Source organism: Aquila chrysaetos, chromosome 1, assembly GCF_900496995.4.
Source record: "Aquila chrysaetos chrysaetos chromosome 1, bAquChr1.4, whole genome shotgun sequence".
NCBI classification, from domain to species: domain Eukaryota; kingdom Metazoa; phylum Chordata; class Aves; order Accipitriformes; family Accipitridae; genus Aquila; species Aquila chrysaetos.
Genome location: NC_044004.1, coordinates 51,435,636 through 51,453,722, shown reverse-complemented (window position 1 = coordinate 51,453,722; position 18,087 = coordinate 51,435,636). Strand labels below are relative to the sequence as shown.

At 39.0% G+C, this 18,087-nt stretch overlaps 1 protein-coding gene across 1 annotated transcript in view; it reads left to right on the top strand.

The window, feature by feature from the left end:
• The window catches only part of SNCA (synuclein alpha), a 72,591-nt gene extending 54,554 nt beyond the window's left edge, over window positions 1–18,037 (top strand). The window contains exons 5-6 of the mRNA XM_030021385.1: window positions 16,293–16,382; window positions 17,404–18,037. Coding sequence (XP_029877245.1) covers window positions 16,293–16,382; window positions 17,404–17,436 — 123 coding nt within the window. The 3' untranslated portion in view covers window positions 17,437–18,037. The remainder of the gene's footprint in view (window positions 1–16,292; window positions 16,383–17,403) is intronic.
• Window positions 18,038–18,087: the final 50 nt, after the last annotated feature.

Genomic DNA, 18,087 nt, shown 5'->3' with positions numbered 1-18,087 from the left:
ACTGTATAAACTAGCTAATAAATTTAATTTTGCTTTTTGTACAACCAAACCTCCATCAACTGCTGTGGAGCAGCTTCTGTCTTTCAGAAGAACAAGGGAGATCATTCAGAACTGAGTCCCTACCAAAATTATCTGCCTTCACACAGTGCAGTTGAATAGTTATGCCTAATCAGGACCATCTCAGCTCTTTAATGTGTATGTACTGGGAGAATTCAAATGACACTGTGACGGTATTAGTAACCACTCTTCCTCTGAAATTGTATCAGTGTTTTATATTCCAGTTAATTAAATTTTATATCTGAGTGTTCAAACTGTATAAAAGCTTCTCCAAGAAGATTTGTAACCTTAATGAATTTTGCTTTTAGAGTTGCAATGATTTGGGGTAAATTACAGTCTTGGTAGATAAGCAATCTATCATGGTAGATAAGCAATCAATCATGGGGTCCAAAGTCAGCACAACTGCTCTGATATACACCTGCTGAATATGTGGTTCTAGATACCTAGAAAATATGTATTTTAAGAAAGTGCTATGTCAAGGAGTGGTACAGCATTGATGTGTCACGTATCTGTCAAGTTTCTTGTGCTACTGTGTCTGAGTTCTAATCGCTATATCACATGGTACACTTATCAGTGTAAGAAGTTAGAAGGGACAGTTAGTCTGTTAGTCTCTGTGATAAAGCCTCTTGGGTTGTCTGCATGATTGACAGCAGTTTTGAAGTTTTATCAGAGAACAAATTGATGGGCTAACCAATGGGTGGACATAAATTTACATCAGTTACACATTGTTAGTTTTTGCTAACAGTGCACTTTGCCCTGGTGTTTATTTGTGCAAAACCTGTTTTAATCTAGAGTATGAGGCCAAGTTACTTTGTAGTTAGCGTTAATAAAAAAAGGTCATTTGTCAAATGGAATAAAATATAGTAGTTTTAGAAATAACTAACAGACAGTTGATTGAAATTGAAAGGGATATAAAGAAGGAGCTGTGAATCTAATCTAGTGGTGGCTGGGATGCGGGAGAAAGTGGCAACAGTCCATCAAAAGTCAACGTGCCTCCCTGCAACCTGCAGCTCTCCTCAGTGGCTTTCTCATTCTCATAAAACATATAGCATCTTTTGCAGAATATTTTGAGGGAGATTTTTTTTTTCTTCCCTTGAACAATAAATCAATTTGCAGTACAGTGCATTCATCATTTATTCTAGGTTTTTCATACTGTTGAACAAGCTAGTCAGTGCTTTTTCTACAGGAAAGATAGGCTGGGCTGTGGTACAGGACTAATTCTCTGTACAAGCGCATCACTGGGAATGTACTAGCAGTGACTGCCTGGCCACCCGTGCAATTTAACAATCACATTTTGAAGGCAGTATTTTGGCTGGTAACAAATATCCAGGAGATACTCAACATTGGGCTGAAAAAAAAAAGGATTCCGACCATAGGGTATTTTCTGTGAAGTTACAAAGTCATCGCTGAAGTGCAAGGCCTGGCCCAGAAACTCCTTCCCTGTGTTTGTAATGCTGAAGCCTGAATTATTCATAGAGCGGGAACTCTGAGCAAACTGCCGAAGCCAGCGTGCTAAGGTGATTAATGAAAAGTCTGAACTGGTGCTTTACGATGTAGATGAGTCATTAATATAACAGACACACTAACAAGCACAGCAAGAGGGTTTGTGGTGGAAGGGTGAAGGAGCCATCCCTCCTTAGGCAAGCCTGAGCAACAGGGCTGGTTATATCTCAGTGCTCCCAGGTGTTTAATTTAAGCTCATCGGTTAAAGAGACACATATCCTCATAGTGTGTGATTAATATTACGATGAAAAACAATCACATGCACTTCAATGGGATTAACACTTTCAAGTGCTTTCGGGTATTGGTGCCCGCAGAACTGGTGTCCTACACCTTTGAAGAGGGTAGTGTTAATTCTGTGTTCAATGAGTTGAGCGTGTCTCCAGCCACTATTCGCAAGGCACTTAGCTTTGAAAGGGGAGACAGTAATTAAAATTTATTTCATAGAAGCCACCAAGATGTACATATGTTCTGTGCATACAGATTGTGTAGCCTGTGGGGTTCACAACTCCATCTTCTGTCTGTTTATATTAATTCCATCTTCTTTTTTCATTAAAGTTTAGAAGACAGATCAATTTTTAATTTGAGAATTATTTTTTTTTTTTGCTGGAGAAATGGTCAAATGGTGATACATTGTATCCACATGAAGGAATTAGTATTAGATTCGAAACCAGTTAAACAATCACAGGAGGAAAAAAATCCTTTCTTCCTGACTGCTAAATATTTAACAGGCTGCTGAATGATCAAAGGTCCCTTTTAGGATTTGAGAATGACAAGATAAAAATGAGTTTAAATTCTGTAACATTTGCATTTGTGACAGCAAGAATATGAGGAGCAATGTCAAATGCTTGAAGTCCTCCCACTTGCGCAGTGATCACTGAGTCATTGTGCTGATACAAGCCAATTTAGAATACTTCACCCTTGCTATAAACATTGGGCCTAACTCAATTGGGAAATGGGAGCATCACCCACACAATACAAAGTACTGGAGCGGTTTTCTTTTGCATAGGGTAATCATCAGCAGTATATATATAAAAAAATAACTTCAGTGCTGAAGGGGTTCTGTTTCTGCAGTGAATAGTCATTGGGGGAATATTGTCTCCAAAGTTTGCTTTGACTTACGTAAATCTTGGTTTCCACAGTTATTGGAACATGTATTAGGAACACATTTTGCTTGAATGTTGTCCCTTTATATTTGAATCTTAATGCTCCTATTGCATTGAGGGTACAGTAGAAGAGTTCTCTTGTCACTGACTTAATTTGAGAAATTACAGGTGGATAAATGCTGAATCTGTCTATTTCACTGGATAAAAATGGTTTGCGTCAGATTTCAAAGATGTCATACCTTATATTAAGTAGTTTGTTCTTTGACACTTAAAACACTTGAGATTTCTGAAGTTAGTTCTTGATTCACTACAGTGGTTTTTTTAGTATTAAATCTATGTAAAGGCTTTGACTTCCATGGAACTAACTATTTGCTTAAGTGTATGCTTGAAAATCTTTTGCTGAATCAGGGCTTATATGAATTTAAAAGTGTAAAAATAATTCAAGTTCAAGTAGATCAGCTTTTAAGCTTTCACTAGTAATGTTATTTTAAGCTTCTTTTATCAGATTGCTTACATATGGTATACATTTGTTGTCTTTGTGGCAAAGAATGTGTTGAATTTCTTTTCTGCAAGAATCTATTCAGAAAAATGCTTCTGAATATTTGTGGTACTAGCTATTATTCTGTAAATAGCTTTTTGAGCTAGATGCTAGATGGTCCGAGGCACATCCTGGCAGAAGCGTCTCCTGTTTAGGTAAATGTAGCCCTCTAAGCATCCACTCTTTATATGTATATGTTTGGAATGTTGCAAGTATAGGTAAGACATTAATAATGTTAGAGCAGTCGCTCTTGCAATTTCCAATGCCACTGCCATTCTTGGATAATTCTTGGCAGATGGGCAACTAAACCAGAGAATAAGAACCGGTTGGTTTGTTGCCTGCTCTTACAGAAATGATACACATGTATAACAGAAACCACTGCTATTTTCAGTAGTATGGTTTCTCATTGAATCTGCTTGTTGAACAATAATTATTATGAAATAGTAAACACGTCAACTGGCTTTATGCTAAACCACTACAAAAATTATCATACTTTAATGACAGCCATTGAAGTACCCCTACGATGGGAATGCACAAATACTTATCATTAGATAACTGAAACAAAATGATTTGGAAATCATGATTAAAAGACGAATATAGCATACTGCTGAATTTCATTTAGTTTGTTTGTTCATGGCAAACTACATTTAGCCTCATATTCCACATAAGTATTTTCTAGTATGGCTCATTTCTAAAATGGCATTTGAACATAAATTCACCAGCTGGGTGTCTAACTGATATTGCTTGAGCATTTGCAAACACTTGGGCATCTGGCTGTGACAGTCGTGCGAGTGAGTTGTTTTGTGTTCAGATCTGCATGGATGATTCTCAAGATCTGGCTCTCATTCTTATCTGAATGTTCACCAAGCAGCACATATAGAGAAACATCTTTATGGCTGGTAGCAGATAGGTTTTTGTGTTGTTTTCAAACTACAGGGAGTCATTTCATAAATGCACATCTTTTTCTGAAGCATGGGCTCATCCTGCCAGACTTTTTGCATCATCCCAAGTATTGAAAATATAAAAGAGCTCCATCATAGTGAGAACATAAATGCTGAAGATGTTGTATTGCTCTGGGCAGCATATCAATGTCCATTGCAGAAACTGCGAATGTAGCTTGTAGGAGAAAGAACTGTAGTGACTGTAATAGAGTTGCCACATGTGTTCTCTCAATTCCTCCTCTGTTTTACCTGAGTACCCTTGTCTCTATAGAATAAGCTTTGATAATCATTCTCATTGGCATGACATGCATGAAATTATTCTTCCACAACTTCATCTGAACTTCTGTAAACGACATGTAGCTGACTGTTATGCCGTGAATTTGAAGAAAAGTGGTTTGGTTTTGTTTTTTCTATTTATCCCCAAAGTAGAGGGTGTAATGAGTGCAGCTGCTAAGCAGTATTTCACTCAAAACTTCCTGACAGAAATGTGGTTTCACCTGCTGTTCTGGATGTAGTGAACAGAATGAATGCTTTACCTCAACTACTTTTTTGTGTGCTACCTCCGTGGTGTGTATGCATCATTTTTTCCTTTCGTATGCTTAAATATTAATGCAGCAGTGGCTGGAGTATGAGTGGAGTCCCTTCTCTCAAGTCATAAAAGCAGATGTGGAGGAGAGGAGAATATTTCCCTTTCATTAAGCTCCTTGTGGCTGTGGGACCAACTGCTTCTTGTGAATTGTAGCAGTTTATGGTGATTGTTTTGTTGTGACTCCAGAGCATTCCCGGATGCAGAGGGCAGACCCCTGCTTAGCAGGTGAAGTTTGGGGAGCTACTGTGATTAATAATAAAAAAGGACCAGAGGGAAAGTGTCATTCTAACAATTCTGACAACTAACATTCTATACTTCTTTGATCCTTTAAAAGCAGCTCTGCATTTTAATTTCAAATGGTTTGACAGAGTTTATTAATAGAAGGCTCTTTCTGGTAAAAATGGTGCAGTTAACAATTCCCCTTTGAAGCTCCATTTATGGCTGAGGAGATCATCAGCCCACACTGGTTCAGGTAGTTTTCTGATGTTAGACACCACTGGGGCTTGCCCTCCTTTTCCTCTATCAGCCTGATGAGCAGCATCTCTGCCCTACTTGACTCTGCTCCAAACACCAAGCAGCCACATCCCGACTCTAGCAAGACTTACCTTGTGTGCAGCTCTCATAAATTGAGCACCAGAGATATGGAGTAGTGGATGCTCAACAGGTTTTTCCTAACTGCATTGTGTGGACTGAACGAGCTGGCTTAGTCCAGAGAAGACTGAAATGAGTCAGGGTAGCAGTTTTTCCAGCATCAAAGCCTTGCGACAGAAAGCAAGAGGACTGTGTCCACTGGGAATAGGACTAGAAATACTGGCGCTAAATGGTAGTGAGGGAAATCGAGGTTAGACACCAAGAAAGATGCTAATGGTAACAGTAATTAAGTGCAGGAATAGATTGCCTGGGGATGCTGCACAATTTTTGTCACTGGAGGCTTTTAAGGTGGCTTTTCACAGACATCTGTTGGGAATCATTTATGGAAAGCTGAACCTGCCTAAAGCAGAGATGTGACTTAGGTGGCTCCTCAAGGCCATCCAAACTTGCACTCTTATGATTTTCTACATTTGAAGAAGTAGTGAAGATTTTTATGATATGTATCCCTTTTGGAACAGCAGCAGATGTCTGAAAAGAGGATCATAAAGACAGGCTGCTCTCAGAGGTACAGGTATGAGTACAAAAATGGCTTAGTAAGGTGAAGAGTTACACCAGGCTTATATTGACATAGATAAGAGCAGAATTTGACCTGGGAAAGGCTGTTTTGCTTGGAACTCCACTCACATGCAGTGTAGAGGATAGCAGACTTCAGTCTGATGCTTTCCTTCATCCAAGCCAGAAATGAAAAGCAAAGATAACAGTAACAGTGCTGGGTGAGGAGGGAAAGAAAACACAGATACTCAAGTATTATATATTTAGGTACTAGTCCTTTCAGAGTCTTCTCACCTTCTACACCTTGCTAAGTAAACTTTCCTAAATAATTCTTTCCACTTAGTTAAAAAGAATTATTTCTTCTTCTGCAGGAGAAGAATAAGCAGAAGAGATGTTTGTGATGTTTGTATTTCACGCCACTGGACTGTGAAGTAATCTTTCCCCAATGCAAGTGAAAGCTCTGAATAGTTGTATACTTGCTTCTAGATGAAGAGGGATACTTCAGGAATATGAATTTTAAAATGCAGGCTGACTCTCTAGTCTTTTGTAGTGTTTGATCTGCTGCTGAATAGATCACAATTGCAAGAAATACTCCTGAAACCTTTATAGTTCAAATAATTGTTGCAGGTGTTTTTCAGTGCAGCTGCTGTTTTTTTCCTTAGAAGAAACATATTTTAAAATTCCCCGGCTACATGAAGTGTTGTAATAGGTTGGAATTAAAGCAATGCTTTAGAGAGATGCTCACTGATAATAACCGAAGGGTAACAACTTCACTAACAGCATGTCCTGTCAATCAATTACAGCCTTTGAAGGTGACTGTGCTGCCACTAGCTCTCCTGTCAGCCCACAGCTCAGTGTGCTGGAGAGTAAAAGCAAATGAGTCAATGCTGATTGCATTAGCTTATCTGCTCATACTCTATAGAAAAGCAAAAGGAAGAAAATCCTACCCTCTTTCCACTACCTGTAGAGATCTCTTTTTCTTTCTTTAAAAACTTCCTTGGAAATGAGTGAAGTTACTTTATTGCTTTGTGAATGCACTCACACAAGATGGGGTACAGAACTGAAATGTGTGCTGTCTCTGGGGCTATGTGTAATGGGGTGGGAACTCATGCTGTTCATGATGCTAGAGGGCGGCTGGTCCTGCAGTTCTGTATAGGGGACTTTTTCTAAGACTAGGAGAAATAACTATGGTTTAGAGATTGCTGTTTTAGATAATGCAGCATTGAATGAACTGTTTGCGTGAGTGGAGAATTCTTTTAGAGGGAACTCATTTTTGTCCTTTAATTTTGTCTCTTAGGAAAGAGAATATATACTCATGGAGTCTATGAAATAACTTCTTCTGGAGTTTATCTGCACTAAAAATTTATGTACTGTTGTGATTATGATATTCAAACAGTTTTAAATAAAATATGGTAAAATAACTTTGCAGCTTTGACTGGGACCATGCTGTTTAAAATCATCTTTACTGACTTAATGGAGCCAAATCCAAACAATGTTGCTCATTTCTGTGCTGACTGCAAAGCTGATGTGTACCATTGTCTTAGTTAATGGGATCAGTCAAGATCATATATCATTATGTTCTAGTTTTATTTAATGAAGACAAAGCTCAGGTGTCATACTTGGAGGTCGTTCCTGGTGATGGGTTCATACAGATTGGAGAATCCTCCATTGCTGCAGGGGGACAGATGGGATTAGCTAATCCCATGGAGCTCCTGACAGATGTAGGGCCAGGCTGTTCTTAAAGACTTCTGATTAAGGCGATTCCTTTAGGTTCATATAAACCTAGTTTACTTATGCTTTCCTGACAGGTTCCTTCATCTTTTCTCTCTGTTCTAGGATGTGATCATTCCTGCTGTATTCCTTTGGGATATCCCAACATCCCCAGCAAAGTGTAGGCTGAATTCTATATTCAGGAGAAGGCACCCTTGGGCTGGATTAGACCAAGTAGATTACCTCACAGGCCTTGTTAATACATGAGAGAATGGCTTGCTTTTTTTGCAGTAACATGACATTGCTGGCTTATATTATTCTTTGACTTTGTAATTCTTTTCTGTGTTCCGTTTGTCCTTCCTCTTTGATTTGGTGAGTGCCTAAGTGCAGCATATTAACACCTTTTCCTATTGAACTGCATCTTATTTATTTCAGTCACGTATTCAGCTTTGTCATGGTATCTTTGAATTATGTAGTAAGAATAACAAAAATAAACTCAGGCTGTTTGTTGTTCCTTCTTAATGTGTAAGACTGAGCATACAGGTAAGTGCAGTCCCTGGTCCTTCTTCCAAATCCTTATTGAAAATAGTGGTATTACTGCACTCAAGATTTCTGTGAAACTGCACTCTGAAACTTCAATTTTGAGAATGTAAATCACTATGTTGGTAGTGGATATTGTTTAAGCAGATCAATTACCCTAAAATATTTTTATTGACCTATGCTGCTCTACCTTGTTCAGGAGAATGTCAAGTGAGGCACAGCTGTGACCACATGCCCCTGATGTGATGTTTAGTTAGCATATATCATTCCCACTATTTTGCAATTATAAATTCAGTCTTTCTAAATGGTAAGCTCTAGCTTTTTCTTTCCCTACCTGTGGAGTTTTCAATGTCACCATAGATTTGGGAAGCTGAAAAGGGTGAAGCTGAAAGGACTGTGTGTTCCGCATGCATTTACATGCGTTACTGATGGCACATTCACTCAGCCCCTAGGCAACCTGTTATTTTAAGTCACGTGTAATTAATGCACATGTCCATCACTTTAGAACTCGTATGACCTGCTGGTCTGACCTGGGCGATAGGTGGGTTCCCCATGTAATCCACGTCCATTTATCAGCAAATAACATACCAGCAGCTCTAGTTAGTACTTCACCAGCCTGGTTAACGCAAAACATGAATCTGAGTTTGAGGAAAGTTGATTGCTCACAGAAATGTTCCTGTTGTACTCTGAACTGAGTTGAGTCTCATCTTTACAAGTAATACTAAATGGGGAATTTTAAAGGAAAGAAACAAAAATATACACAATCTATGTTGTATTGAAATTTTTTTTTCTAGGAATTTACAACAGTTCATAAATTTCTGTAAACAGCAGGTATTTCCAGCTATTTATAGACACCAAGAGGGATCTGTAACTACAGACGCTTAGACAGTCTTCATGTTCGTTCCTCTCTCTGTAGGCCTCAGTCTTTATCCTTTTCACTTTTGTCATTGCTAACTGAAGGGCATAAAAACATGAATCAAAATGCAGCCTGTAGAACTTGCAGGCACTATGTTAGCCTTTCATTGGAATTGTGCTATCGCACTGACATTTATTTGTTTAATTAAATGTCTCTTTTTCACTTCCACTCGCCATTTAAGGAGGAGGGCCGTAGTCCCATTTCATTATTGGTACTCTAAATGAGTTGTGCACTGAACATCTAGTTTCTGTCACATATAATGCTTTCTCATAATTTCCTTCACCTAGGTGTTTAGCTTAGGGATAATCAAAACAGCTTACTTCTTTCTAACTAGTGCACAGATATGTCTCCTCTCTGTATCTCTGGAGTAAAACCACTAGACTGCTGCTAATGCTTTGTCATTTCCAGCCAAGGCTTGGAGGCACTGACTATGGCAATGAGTGAGCGGGAGCTTTAGAGCATGCTAAGCTGACCTGGCAACTCAGTTATAACCAGTCAGCACCATATATTTAATACCTTAGGACTAGGATAGTAAATAAATTGAGGCCATTTTAGCATATCTTTGGTTTGCAAGTTGTTGGGAATTTGCTGTTTTGTTCAAGGGGTTTTCTCCCATCAGCTAAGTTGGACTTTACAGTCAAAATACCTGTGAAAAATAAGTTACCAAATGGAAAAGACAGTTATTTGTTCTCTTAAGTCCAATATCCAGCCCCTAAGTATCCTGATATTTGGTGGAGAAAAAAGAATACAAATTATTTTCTTTTCAAAGGGGAATTTTAAGCCCATTGGCACAGCAAATTGCTATTCAGCTTGTAGCAAGAGGTGAATTTGGACAGCAAATTCGGTATACAAAAGGAATCCCAAAATTCTTTAAGCTCCACCATATAATGACTGACAGTTCCTGAAGAAAGTTCTTACAGGGTGCATAATATAAAATTTAAATGGGTTTAGTCAGGCTGGAGGGATATTCAGTTACCAGTAGTAAGGGCTTAAGGCAGCCCTGCTGAGTTATAGGTTTGGGGTATCATAACAGGCACTAGACCAACAGCTTTAGGGATAAACAATTTATCTCTAAATAATGGTGTGGTAATAAAGACGGATTAGTAGTACAATTATCCAGACTGTGACAACAGCAAATTCAATAATTCACTAGTAGACTTAGTTAGTAGACTTACTAGACTTAGTATCCGGGCTCACAAAGACGTACGTGACCATGGAAGTCAGGCAGGCAGGAAGCAGGCATGGCTGCTTCTCCGGACGAGCTACTTGGATCAGTTGAAGAGCTCGGGGAATATCAAATTCCCTGATGGGACTGTCCTTTCCATTGTTGAGTCGGGAAAGCACTGTTTGGGCTTGTTCACCAAGCACCACATCCCACATCTCTGCCAGTTCTGTCCTTGGTGTGCACAGGGCTCGGAAGTACAGTATAGGGCAATACTACCCTTGCTCTAATCTAATAGTACATGGTAATTTTGCAAGGTAATAATGCTATTGGATGTGATTTTTTTATTTTTATTTTTTACATTCTTATTTTTATTTCAAGCTCCCCCATGTACCAGCTGGTATGTATGTACAACAAACTGGACTATGTTAAAAAATGCTTTGCATAGAACATTTCATTGTAGGTCTCAAAGGACTTTCCAAAAGGGACTTTGAAGGTCTTTACAAAAGAAGTGTACCAAAATTATCTTGTAAACCACCTTTTCCCCTGTTCTAATTCACTGCTTTTTCCATAGTGCCTCTTACCTTGGTTCACAGCTAGTCAATAATTATAAAACACTCAATAACAGACTGGCAAGTGATGTGGTGTGACCAATGCTTGTTGAGTTTATAATAATCAATTTTGTTGAAATTAACTATGACTTCTTATGTTACATTAATTTGTTAGGTGTTTGAGGCAAGTCTCACCTTATTTTTATGTATATAATTGATTGTGGACAGTAGAGCTTTCTACTAGAGAAAAAATCCTCCCACAATATCTGCATGGGAAATTTCAGAGGTCTCAAGAACAGACAGAAAATCAGAAAGTGTGAAACAACGTGAATGTGAAAGTTTGAGGGGAGCTTATCAATGTGTATAAATACCTGATGGGGTGGTGGTAAAGGAGACTGAACCAGACTCTTCAGCGGTGCCTGGTGAAATAGCAGGAGGTAGTGGGCACTAAATGAAATGCAGGAAACTCCATTTAAATGTAAGGAAAAGCTTTTTCACTGTGCGAGTAGTCAAACACCGGACCAGGTTATCGAGCAAGATTGTGGTGTCTCCATCTGTGGGGATGGTCAAAACCCAACCAGGCATGGCCCTGAGCAACCTGCTGTAGGTGACCCTGCGCTGAGCTGGGAGGTTGGACTAATGATCTCCGGAGGTGCCTTCTGACCTCTGTGATTAGTGGAAGTGACTTCCAGGGTGATCTCCTCTTGCCAGTATAAATGTTTTAAGAGCTGACACTTTGGTAGCCTGGTTTATTTATCGCAGAATATGGAATCACTCCAGAAGGAATTAGTCTCCAGTAATCATGAGAATATACATGACTGTGAGACTCCTTCAGCATTCATAATGGAAAGAAAAAATGTGTTGCTAGCCAGCGAGATAGTAAATTATAATGCCTAGATCAGCTGCTAAATTAAAATTACTGTACTTCCTTTTGACGTTGCTTTGGTCCGTGACTTGAGATAAAATAATTTATTTCTGATGGCAGTAACTTGGCGTTCAAAGACATGTCACCAAGAGGGCTGAATGCCCACTCCTGAAGGTGACCATTTCACCACATGGTGCTGACATAGGTGTGGTACCATGAGCAGATCACTTGGTCTCTGTTCCATGTGTACGGGATCTTAAACAGTCTCTCCCCTTCACCCAAGGGTGATATGAGGTGGGAAAGAGGGTGAAGGGAAAGAATGGGGTGTGATTTTCACTAAAAACACTGAAATAAGAGAAACCCATTTGGTGACATTTCCTGTTAAAAGGAATAGGCCTGAAGTTTTGGCAAATACTCTATAATTTAAACAGGGCCGGGTCTTCAGGAAGACTTTTTAATTAGTTTGATTACTGTTTTATTGCAAAAGTGGGTCATTTCACACTGTCATGCACATAGCTTAGGAGGATTCATTCCCATAGTAAAGGAAGAAGAGTCAAAATTTTTGAGCCATTGCAGCAAGTAAGTTCTACTTCACATCTTAGTTTTGCCGCTCTTGTATACCAGTTATTTTGTACCTGTTCCTTGAGTCAGAACTGGCCCCCAGGGTCATGCAAATGTACCACTTTACAATGATGGGACACTGTCTCCCCTTTGTTTATAAAATGACATGAGTTGCTCAACAAAATGAGAGCACAGCATGCTTTGGGAGGGAGGCGTACGCCGTTCGTTCCCAGGTAAGGTGTGGGTGGGCTTGCAGGGTAGCCTGATAGCATGTAGGTCTTGGGCTGTACAAGTCTGATAGTTGTGAAGCTTTGGCAAGGCAGGCAGGAGTGCTGATAGCACAAACTGACACCACTATTGGTACCTGGGAACAGCAGTGCGGTGTGGTGCGCTCTGCTCTGGCTAGCCGCAGAAGCTTGCTTTCCATAACAGGGGGTCTGAGAGCACAAAACTCTCTGGAGAAGTGGAAATACAAGTCTTACCCAGACTGACCATGCTTCAAACCAAGATATAGGTGGGCATTTGCTTTTTCTTATGGGACTCCTTAGAGGACAAAAAGAGGTCTTCACCTTGCCATTCTTTTAACACCTTGTTCATTGTTGAGTTGTAATTTTCCCTTTTTAAAGTGTTTTCCCTGCAAAAGAGCTCATGCTCCCCACTTAAAAACTGACTTCACTTCTGAGAAGCTTTTGTTTACCTTTTCAGATCTTCTAATAAAAAGCTTTCCCTCTGGAAATGCCCTTCTCTATGGTTTAAGAATAGAGGTGGCAGCTTCAAGAGAAAAATGTGTCTTTCATACTAAGACAAGAATTGGTCTGTTGGGTGTTTTTCCTCTTCCATAACTGAATTAGGATATGGAATTATTGATCATGAGAACATAAAATTGCATTTCTTTGTTTTAAAGGAGGTAAATAATGATGTAAGGTGTACCTTAGATGGCTCTGTGTTACTGGGGGTGGTTGTTCATTTTTATGATATCCTAACTTTGGGGGGACAGTACATCAGAAGGAGAGAGAGCCACCATTAAAAATGATGTGGTCGCCTATGCGATAGGTTTCACCTGTGCGATACATTTAAATGTAACAAGTGTGACCTTGAGTAATGTCATTCTCATCTGCACTGCAGTGACATCAAAATGAAAGGTGGTGTTTGTGTTACCGTTTGCAGCTGGACGAAGGTGATAAGCCTTTCCTCGGCAAAGATTTCCCTTGATGGTTTGGTATGGCTTATGATTTGCTTAACTTGAAAAAAATATTGGTGTTGTGGTTGATGCTGTATTTCACCAGTGCTGCTGATTGTTTTATTTGAAGCTGTAGAGGAATCTCCATCCCGAACTCACTGAAGGAACTTGGGAAGATGATAAATTGAGCCCTTTTTTAGGCATTGTGCCTCTATAATCCTGATGGACAGTCCAGACCCGTGGCAGAGGTTCCTAACAAACAAACCGCATACGAGCTTTGAAGCTCTTCTTTGAAATTCAGCTGGCAAATCTTTTTCTTCATCGTTACTGATGGTCCTGGCACTTTCATTTGCCATCTGTTTTCCCGCTACAGATAACGTTAAGCTGCATGCTTTCTTCCTCGTGCAACCTCAAGACTGATTTTGGGCACAGTTTTACTTGATGTATGGATTGTTAGCTGAAGCTGTTCTTTAATGATAGGGGGAAGCAGAAATTAAATTATATTTTGGATTAAACAGGAGAGCAGTGGACTAGAGCTGTAGGTCCTTAGAGTTGATATGTTAGATCAAGTGCACAGTAACAGCTTTAAAACTTGTATCGTGCACACACTATTTAGTTATTTCAGTCAAAGCTGGTAGGGATTGATGCTACTTCTCATAAAAGTAAATAGGCATAAATACTCCTAAAATTTTGTTTAGAAGCTAGGGTAACTAAATATTGTACATCAAATAACTTAGCTCAAGTGTAAGCCGGGGCAGAACTGTAATTGGGCCTGGTTTTTTTCTGATAATTTCATGCTTGAAAAGTTACCTGTCATGTTGAACACCCAAAATTATTAGTTCTTCTGGAAGACACAGGCCTAAATAAAGATATTGGCAAACTTATTCATTGGTGTCCCTTGACTTTTGGAATTTGTCCATGTTATTTATGCCATAGAGTAGCGCAGGGTGTTAACTGATAGCAGGCACGTGCATGGAGGGAACTTGGCAGAATAGTAGGCATTGACTCCACATGGACTATACTGTTTACTTCTAAAGCAAAAACCATATCTGGCTCAACTGAGACGCAATGGGACCAGATATCTTCATACTGGACCTTTTAAAGTCTGAAGTAAGAGCTAGAGAGAATCCACGTTATAGATATAAATTCTGCACATCACGGACTTTGATGATGGGGGTGGAAACGTGTAGATGCACATGCATCAGTGGCAGAAAAGGTGACCGAACCAAGGAAGAACAGGATTCATATCTGGCACATAAAGTCACAATTTGTGCATGGAGAGATGCAGCAAGTGAGGAACAGAGTATTGTGACTAAGGTCACCTGGTTAAACCACAGAGGGAGCCGATACGTGGCAAACGATGAACAGCAGAAACATGAAAAATACTGTGTGAAGGTAAAGAGGGTTTAGTGCCACCTGTTTTGCATATTATTTTCTATTTCAGGTTAAACTTGCAGAGGTGAGTTTCAGGTTTATCTTCTCTTATCCTCATTTTATCTAGATCCTAAATTTAATTTAGCATCACTATCCTATAAATTGCAGACTCTGAAGAATTACCTCATTAGTCTGGTTTGTGACTTACTTAATTTTGTATTTCTGTCTAAGCTACCAGCCTGCAAGGGGGGGGTTAAGTGAATTTCTTCCTGAGTGTCTGTAATTGTTTTTTAGTGCATTTCTGTCTAGACTGGCAACTGGTATAAATCAGTGTGGTCACAATAGTTCCACTTAGCTACTCTGCCTGTTTTCATATCAATTTTCTTACAGTTCAGGACAAACTCCAGCAGTCTTTGTTCTGGCAAAACTCATGTTTCTTCTCTGTGAACTTCTGTAGTAACAAATACTATAGGAATTGGCCGAATTGGAATGTTTTTGGTTTTTTCCTTTATAATTTGTGTTTGTTTTGGATGGTAAATAGTAGCTATGATTCTAGGACAAAACTTAAGTAATCTTACTCAGCAAGTTATTCCTTACACTGTTACAATCCCATTAATTCCAAGAGGCTGTTATGAAAATTGCTATATAAAATAGAAGCACTTCTATAATGGTCAATAACAGAGACCCAGAAAAAAGTGTAAGAAGCTGGGTATCAGGTAGTGCCATGTATCATGTACTAATACTGCATACAGTAAATGCTGGTTGGCATATTAAAGGAAAAAAACTTTTCCCAATACAATTAGGTTCTAAAACTGAAGGAAAAAACCAGCATGGAATAGTCTGAGTTATAATAGTTCTGCCTTTTTTGGCTGCTTTGAAATGTACTGGAAAGGCTAAGACTCTAAAATACACAATGAGTTATGAGAGGATTGATGTGTCTATAACATTAAAAAATATATAATTGAATTACTAACGTTAAAAATATATATACTTGAATTACTATTTCATTTGTGTGTCTTGATACTACCCAATTCCTTTGGCCTGCTTTTAAAACTACTTTTGCATACCTGTGACTGTATTCCGCCAAGTAGTTAAACAGAAATTAATGTGATAACCTACTTAAACAATTTGTGTGGGACTATGTTTCCCAGATCAGTTTCTTAAGAAGTAAAAAACTTGGTTTTGCTTGCTTCATGACTTGACCAAAGCATTTTCTGTGGGATTAAAATATTTTTCAAAGATATACAGCAAGTTGGTGGTGGTACAGTTCTTTTGTTCAGATTGACTTGTTGGCCTGTCCATGGCAAGAGAGAAATGGGATATCAGCACTTCAGCTATTTAGAAAGATGACAGTAGTCATTCCCATGGATACCCCTGTGGAGCATGGAGATATCTCTGGAGTTGATGTCCTCTAGCTCTTCACAACCCCTGGTAACATCCGGCAACCAAAGGACAGGCCAAGAAGTCAACCACTGAAGGGGAGGAAAGGCACACTTTGGCGTAAATGACGAGGCAAGCAGTTACAGTCTGTCACTTTTCTTTCCCTGTTTTAAACGTAGAATGAAGAAGGTTTCCTGCAGGAGGGAATGGTGAATAACACAGATGTTCCTGTGGATCCTGAGAATGAGGCTTACGAAATGCCTCCAGAGGTAAATCTGTTGTGGTATTCGCTGTGACTGCACGGAGGAGGAGGGCACAGGAGGGGGCTGCACGCTCGAGTTACATTAGCCTGGCACAGGCTGGTGCTGTGAGCTGCAGGGGCACAGCAGAAACGCAGTCTCTTTTGGCCAAGATCTCCCAGAGGTATAGTGCTGGGAATCAGAAAATCCGTTGCTCTCTTGATAGTAAAGAAGTTTAACAGGAAAGTATTGTGTGTGTTTCAAAACACTTGTTTGTGCCTGGGTTTCTGAGCAATCCACAGTAAATTTGTATCTTTTTCTTGTGTTTGATAGGTAATATGGGAAAAACAGCATCTTCAGAGATTGTTTTAATAGCTTGGCCATTTATCAAAGCATCATGCTTTGTAAAACACAATAATTCTTTATTATACTCTTAAGTTAATGCAATTATGGGAGTAAATTATTTTGGTTTTCATGAACCTGCTATCTAAAATATTACTACAATGTCTGGCATGATGCATTGCTAGTTGGAGTGGCAGTTTTACAGTAGTGCAGATAATTAGGCTGAAAATGAGAGGTATAAAACATTTAGGCCATGATCCAGTAAAAGACTTAAAGGCACACTTGATCACTAACACCTTGAATATCACTGAAATTCTGGGGGCTGCTCACATACCCATAGTTAAACACACGTTTAAATGATTTACTGACTGGTATGAGTATCTGCAGCACCTGGTGTGCTGTTCAGCCCAGAGGCAGTCCTCCTCGCTCTCCAAGTGAACTGCCATGGGTGGCTTCGTGAGTTCCTGGCAACATCAGCTGAATGTCATGTTAACCACTGTTAAAGCCTAATTCTCCTGTAAATACCACAACTTGTCAGGTACCGTATCTGGAAGATGTAACAAAATAAGAATAAATGGCTTGCAAGATCCTGATCACATGAAAAGCCATAATATTTTGGCATTGAATCCACTAGGACTAGAACAAGCAGTGAAAGTAGGATGTATTTATCTAAAATACTAGTAGCACTGATTTCTGCTCTCCTCATTAGGAAGAGTATCAAGACTATGAACCTGAAGCATGAGAGTCCTTTCCTTCCTTTATATCTCCTGAAATCTACTAACTACTAAAGACGTCCCATCCTGTACAAGTGCTGAGTTCCAATGTGCCCAGTCGTAAAATTTTTTTACAGTTTTTACGGTGTATTTTGAAGTCTTCCATCAGCAATGATTGGAGTATCTGTGACTGCATCCACCTTGTTTCAGCATTTCCCTCCTGCTGAAATGAAAGCTGGTTGGCAGGGTCATTGTTGTGCTGTGGATATTGTGGCTTCAAGTTTAAAAGTTGAAAAAGAAAATATTAAATAAAAACACCTAAGTGTCTACTGCTTATTTCTAACTCTGTACATGTTTTGTTGATAGGCTGTCAGTAATTTGATATTGTTTATGATACAATTTTTATTTGTTTCCTATAACTATTCTTTCTGTGCAGAGATGACTTATTGTGAGAGCTTTATATATATATGTGTATGTATTATACATATAAAAAAGTAACTGAGCATGAACTATGCACCTATAAATATTAGCTGTTGAAATTTTATTGTTTTGTGATGTGTTTTATTAACTTGTGTCTGTAAATAATGGTGTTCAACTGAAGCAAATAAAATGTAACCCATTAAAAATGAACTTCTAAATTAGTGATGATTTATAACACCTTCTTTCTTTTCCAAAAGCCC